This window comes from Lutjanus erythropterus, chromosome 22 (assembly GCF_056507025.1).
Source record: "Lutjanus erythropterus isolate fLutEry1 chromosome 22, fLutEry1.hap2, whole genome shotgun sequence".
NCBI classification, from domain to species: Eukaryota; Metazoa; Chordata; class Actinopteri; order Lutjaniformes; family Lutjanidae; genus Lutjanus; species Lutjanus erythropterus.
In genome coordinates, this window is record NC_139338.1 from 8,736,517 (window position 1) to 8,743,767 (window position 7,251).

At 41.9% G+C, this 7,251-nt stretch overlaps 1 protein-coding gene across 1 annotated transcript in view; it reads right to left on the reverse strand.

Annotated features, from left to right (window-relative positions):
- ntf3 (neurotrophin 3) overlaps positions 1-6,864 on the reverse strand; it is a 46,471-nt gene extending 39,607 nt beyond the window's left edge. The window contains exon 1 of the mRNA XM_084710831.1: positions 6,699-6,864. Coding sequence (XP_084566957.1) covers positions 6,699-6,716 — 18 coding nt within the window. The 5' untranslated portion in view covers positions 6,717-6,864. The remainder of the gene's footprint in view (positions 1-6,698) is intronic.
- Between the last annotated feature and the right edge of the window lie 387 nt (positions 6,865-7,251).

The window sequence follows — 7,251 nt, forward strand, 5'->3', positions numbered from 1 at the left end:
TGACACAATGTATCTCTGTTCTCCATCTGCCTGCTCACCGAAACTGGCTCTGCGCTCCACAAGAGGAGTTGATGTTATGGATATGATTATGATTATTATGATTATTAAGCAAAGACAGATGGATTTTGACAAACTGAAGCAATATTCATACTTCATGTCCATTTTTCTGACAATGCACATGTAAACATGAGGCTAATGCCCAATATCTTTATTTCTGGTGTGTAATTCCACAGACTGTCAGCATCCATCATGTGATTGTTGCCAATAATAGACATAATCAACACGTCACGGGGTAGAAACATTGTTAAGTGTGCTGTCATCATCTAGTGGTCAAAATAACAAAGGCTTAGCGATGGCCCACATTTCCCATCAGGCTTAGACCTAGTGATGCACTGAGCTGAATTTTTTCTGTTCCAAAATCCATGTTGCTTTTTGTTAGAGTGTGTAATGTGTCTGTTCAGAACATGGTGGTTTATGTTGATCATTTCTTTACCCTGCCGACATTTGACCTGATTGTAGTTTTCCTCTCCCCCTGCCCCCTGGAAGTCAGATTGTCTCTTGGCGATTGCGAGTAACCACGCCTGGATGATGTGAAGTTGGTGCCACTGAATGTGACATGGGTCTAACTGAACAGAGCAGCTGTGATAGGATGCAGATGGTTTAACTTATTCTCACCCACCAATTACTTTCTCTTTCCATAATATTTCCATCTCAAATGCTTTTTCAAACACTGGACATGTTCATGTTAAAAACACATTTTTGAACACAATGTCAATTTGTGTTCTTAGTTAGATTTTTCTTGAAAATAACATCTAAATGCAAAACACATGACTGGATGATTTAGATTTATAAGACTAGATTTTCCAAAATGCTGCAGAGCTGAGCTAAGTCCCTGATATGATTTTGGATCTGGATCAATACCAAAATCATATAATCCTTGGGCAAAGGACATTTTGATTTTAAAAGCTTGGTTCACATTCTTTCCAGTCTGTCTTAAAACAATAGTTATCAGCCTTTTTGTACATTGGAACAGGTTCTACTTGTTTCAATCATTCTTTTGATTCATACTGGCCATTAAGAGATCTCTTCCTAAAGCACTTCCATTGTAAGTGATGAGGGAGAAAGTCCACAGTTCTCATGCAGTGCGTACTGAAGTCTGTTTGAAGTTAACATGAAGCTTGAGCAAGCTGATCTGGACAAATGAAGTGATCATCTTCCAAGTCATTTCAGTATAAAATTCCCTCTTTGCATTACTATCCCCTCACCGCAGCTGAGCACCGCCTAGGGAAAAAGACAGAATTCTGTACTTTGGAAGATATCCACTCGGTCCTCCTGCTGAAGTCTTATATTACGTTCAAATAAACTTTGGAGTATTTTTGACCAGAGGATGGACTGCGGATGTCTGAGGTCCATCGTCATCGTCATCATCACCTGCTTCTTCAAACTGCATGCCAACCGCCATCAACTGTACATGCAGTGCCTAATAAAGTGCCTAATAAAACCCAACTTTAAAAAACTATCCCTTTAAGAGCCAGTATGTCCATGTGAAAAAATGTGAACAGCTTAACCTTTAGATATACAGTATCTTAGTTCAAACAGAGGTGATGGTGATCTCCTGTCTATAGTCTGACTTCTGAGCTCTAATAACTGACAGCCACCCCCTGGCAGGGCCGGATTAACCCGTGAGGGGGCTCAAACCCCCTCACCCCCCCACCAATCACTCTCTGTGCATTGTGTTTGGGCCCTGTCACCTCTGAGCTCCCATTAAACCCAGCACAATCATTCCTCCTTTACTGGAAGAATACGTTCTTAGTTTGTGGCTGTTTATGTAGGGATACGCACCATGTGAGCACAACGTAAATAAAACCTATGCATGTATTTTCCTAAATATAACTGTTTTTGGAAAAATACTTTTTGAAGGGAGAGTTAGGGACCGTTCAGATGCTGTGTCTGAAAACATGTGGACACTGCTTTGTTTTTCATCTTTTTATTCCAGGAGTTTGAGACGCTGCACTACTGTCGTGCTTGCTGTTCCTTAGCAATCATTACACTCGTTCAGGGATGTTCTGATACACGCTGGTGAGCATGATGGTAGGCGAGCTGGCACAACTCTCAACTGTTACAATTAGTGACAAAGCAACATGTTCACCAGCTGATACATCTCCAGGCACTGTTTCTTCCTTTGGTGTCAAAACCTTAAGAACATGATGGATTGTACACCTCCGGGTATCCCTGAATTAGTACAAGTAGTTGCTGCAGCATCTTCAGTTGGCTGACCTTTCATCCAGATGTTGTTAACATCCTGGGACGAAAAGCTGAAGCAGGTCCTGTGGAGCCCATTGTTTAATTCTTATCACCTGACCTGTGGTGCGCTGGTTGCATTCAAAAAAGTTTTACATCTCAGTGCACAAAAACAGGCATGTCACGACAAATCCTGTCAATCTGAGCCTTTCTGTTTGAAATGATGAACGTGCACATGCAAAAGATGTAACGTCTGAAGGACCCCGTACTGAATAATCCATGTCTTCCCTCAGCATCGAAAGAATTCTTACTTGCTTAACTTCTTTTGATTTGTTCACATGGTGTTTTCTTTGTGTTATTGAGTAAAATTGGTCCCAAAAGGTTCACGTTCCAAATGATTTTCCAGCACACAACCACTTTTCTAACATTTTGTTCACCTTGAGTGGTCTTTTCCTCACTGAAATGTCACGTTATCTTGTATTCAGTAATATAATAAAACTGGATTTTAGGTGTTTAGTGAAAATTGGTTTACACATAATGACACAGCATGATTAAGCGGTGAAGAAATGTGAAACATCACATGTTGAGTGAACAGATTTCCAGAACAGGGAGGTTCAAGGACATCAGTCCCACCGGAGGTGTCATGAACCCAAATGAATGAAACATCTGTGGAAGGATCACACCAACAGCAACCCAGCCTTTTCTTCTGCAAGTGTCTGGCTGATGCTCAAATCCAGGGAGGGTTCATCACTGATCAACATTACAAGAAACATTACATGTTAAATGATGCAAGGGAATGTTATTTTTCTGTCTGTTTGTATATTTAAACCCCCTATTAACACAGAAAAGTTAATCCCCACTTGACAGGTATACATTCTACACCTGCAAGCTTCCAACCACAGACATTTCGACACCAGACTCTGCAACACCAAACACTGCAGCAGACACTCTCTCTGCCGGAGAGAGTGAAAATGAATGATTTAATACGCATTTCAGTCTTGATCTTTGCCTTTTGTGATGGCAGTCATCTTTTCTCACTGGTACCTCAAAAGTTAGACATCTATTCTGGACACATTGTCTCTGTTTGTCTGAGAATGTAAACCAGCAACTTCCGAACGGCGCCATAAACCTCGAGGCAAAGTTTTATGCTGTTTGTTATTGTCATATGATGCTCCTGGACAAAATGCTGCAACATAAATATAAGAAAATGGGGCAGCAAATGTAACTGGTGTACAAAAGGAAGAGTAAAGCTGATAGAGGAGGGGAGACAGAAGCACAAAAGCACAGAAAGGTTGGAATGCAGCGCCAGAAGGGACAACAGGAACTCTCCATAGTAACATTATCAGCCTCCTGGGAGCCATTTTAGCCCCGTTCTACCTTTATCTACTATATGTTCTTCTCTTAAATCCAGCCTCTAATCTGTTCACACCCCTCACTCCTAATTTTTATCTTTTCTCCTGCAGTAAAACACAAAATGAATGTTGTTAAACTGAGCTTTTGCAGCTGCACTGCACCCACAGTGCACGCAACAGCCCACAGCTGGAGTAGACAGCATATCTCAGGGTGCCTTGGAGGACTTTTTTTTTTTTTTTGCCTCAAGTGCCCATAAAGGGAGTTCCAGAATGGAACCAGCCCCTGTCTCTCTCCTCCTCCTTCCTTGCGTCCTAATTTCCTCGTCCTGCTGCATGTCAGGAGGGGCTGTGCGTCAAATCCGTCGCTGCAACAGCTGCTCCAGCGGCCTCTGAGCTGCTCCACATTAGTGGACTCCCACCACAGCAGCAGGAAAGCATCCACCACGGGCTCAAGACGCCCACTGATGCGCGCCATTACGCAAAGCTGCCCGGACCACATGTCACATCAGACAACTGCAGCACATAACGCAGAGTTGCCTCCATGTTATGTTACATTATCAGACTGGACACACGTACAGACAAACACGCTCGCAGCATTAGCATTTTTGGGTTACTGGGCTATTTGGCTCTAACCCCATCAACAGCTCCAAACATTCAAATTCTGGTGTTTGAGAGGTGGAAATCAGCCGTGCATGGCTGGTGGAAAATAACAAGATATCAAAAGTATTCACACATGCACACAAATTAATGCAAAACACACATTACAGGCATAATATACAACATTTTTCTAAATAAAAGCTCCATAAAGCTGTTTTTTTTTTTTTTTTTTGGTTTAATCTGTTGTTGAAGTGTTTTTTTTTTCCCTTAAACAATAGGAAAAATTGTAACTTTTATAGTTTTAATTAGGAAGAATCAATGGGAAAAAACTATTAAATTAATGATGATGTGACATTTGTTGGGGTCTGTACCAAACAAACATGTTTTCTTGCATCTGGAGAACAAGATTTGTAGGCCAGGACATCTATGCAGCATGACATGTACTTCATGGAAAAACTGCAGCATTTTCATTTTGAATATTGCTTTAGGCCATATTTTGATTTTGATAATATCTTGATTAATTGTGTAGCCCTGTGTTTAATACACATAATGTTCTGTGGAAGTGTAACTGGCCACATTACTGTGGCACTCACTTGTTCCAAGAAATATTTAGTTGCATTTATGCAAAAAGGCAAATTTGGGGAGGTGGAGACATCAGGGCAAAATGAGGGGATATAAAATGTATCAAAACATGCACACAAAATTCACATAAAACACACATTAACCACAACTCTGCAGAAACCTTCAGCTCCATACAGTCAAGAAAATGGTGATGTGTGGTTTATTTGGCCTATTCTGTCTTTAAAGCATACCTAGACCATTTCCAAACACTTTTCAATAACTTTCGCTTTGTAATTCAATTCTGTAAAGGGGTGTCAAATTAAAGGACAATGAAACACAACAAAGACATGTGTCACCTGCCTGACTGAGCTCACATCTGGCTTATTTTGTCTCTCATTAATAAGCAAAGCATTCAGTCAATGATTTATTACAACTATTTATTACTATAGTAATGCAATTAAAATTTCAAACGGTTTCAAGCACTTACTATAAAAATCCAAGGACTTTTCAAACCTGCTGTCAAGGATTTCCAGCACCCTTAAGAATCCTGTTAAGTTTTTTATCCTTAAACAAGTAAAAAAATCTGTATTTTTCTCCCAGTTTTTCATGCACATAATGTGCTGAATAATTGATCAAATAGATGTAAAGTATTATTTGCCAACAATTTATAATCAGATCGGTTTGAACTTTTTTATGCAAGAAAAGTCAAAATTCTGAGTGCAGCTTCTTAATTGTGATTATTTTCTGGTTTCTTTAGTTCTCTCTGATAGTAAACTGAAAAACTTTGAGTTGTGGACAAAACAAGACCTTTCAGGATGTCATCTTACCCTTTTGATATTTTTCACCATTTTATGGCCTGAACAACTACTTGATTCATCCATAAAGACATCGAAAATATTCTTTGTTGCAGCCTTATTATTAATAAACCCAAAAGTTTCCACCGATAGAAAGCAGTAAAGCGACTGTGGCCAGGAAAACCTTCCTTAACTATAAAGCTTGTTCCAAAAATTAGGAATTATTTCGTTGCATTTATCAAAAAAGGGCGAATTCGGGAGAGAGTAGGTCCGCAGAAGGCGCTGGAGAGGGCCTCTGCACCTCTCCACCTCATGCGCACCCAGCAGTCTATAGTTTACATGCATACACAAACAAACTTGCAGGCATGCACAGGGGCAGGGAACGCGCAAGGGAGGGAAAAAGAGGATTGAACTCCTAGTCCGCCTCAACTGTGTCAATTTGAGTCAACTGTGACATATGAGCTTTCACCGCCACTAAACAGCGAGCCGAGGCACAATTAGCGCGTCGGTAATCCAAAGATACAAGCTGAGCCACATCTGAACCGTTCCCGGGCTGTGCACACTCAGCCTGTGACGCGCCGCCTGCACACGCCTTTGAAAAGAGCAAAGGCTCCCGGGTGCATGAGAAAACAGCCAAATATTTGTGTGTTTGTGTGCGTAAGCGAGCTTTGGAGAGACACATCCCCTCTGTCTACCTGTGCACACAAACACACCGAGAGAAGAGGTGAATCTTTCCGCGCTGCTTTCCCCCCGGAGGCAGCGCACGCACGGCCCGCATTCTACTTTGTTTTACCTGCCAAGCTCAGGGGAGGAACACGTCCCTGAACGTGTCATGCAACTCCTCTGTGCTACAAAAAGTAAATATTTAATCTGGAGCTGCACTCCAAACCAATTTAGGCGCCTCTGTTGTGCCAAATTTAGTTTCCAAAACTTTCCAAAGCAACTCCAGCAGCTCCAAGGCTCATCATCACACGATTTTACGCACCAAGAGCACAACTTTGTGCGTCTCTGGCTTCTTTTAAAGTCTGCTGAACATACTGAACACTTTGGGTCAGTCTCTGTCACTTATGTACTGTCAGATTCCACAAGAACCAAAGAGTTCTCCAGCGAGAAAAGTGCTCCAAATCAAAGCAAATAAAGAAGCAGTTCCTACCGTAATAAAGGTAACCATAGCATCGGCAGGTTAGTATCCAACAGAGTCGACATGAAGGTGATTTAATATTTAGACAGAATCCTTTGGCGAAAACTTCCCACTCTGTGAGGGCTGCCGCCGGTCTGTGCGCCACACACACTGCTTCTGATCTGATCTGTTTGGAGAGGATCGGATCAGGGTGTGCGTAATGCTCTCTCTCTCTCTCTCTCTCTCTCTCTCTCTCTCTCTCTCTCTCTCTCTCTCTCTCTCTCTCACACACACACACACAACATAATCTACGGCCCTCTGTGTGTGTGTTTGTGTGTGTGTGTGTGTGTGTGTGTGTGTGTGTGTGTGTGTGTGTGTGTGTGTGTGTGTGTGTTACAGGACAGATGGCTCTTGGCTCTTGGCGCATGTTGCTGCAAAGACCTGCATGCATGCTGCCACTGTCTGTCAGCGGAGCGAGCCTGCTGACATGAATTAGGACACCGAATTAGGAGCGTGTGTGAGTGTGTTTGCGTGTGTGTGTGCGTGACTAATACAATCTTTACGTCTTTATGTAGTGCTGGCTGAC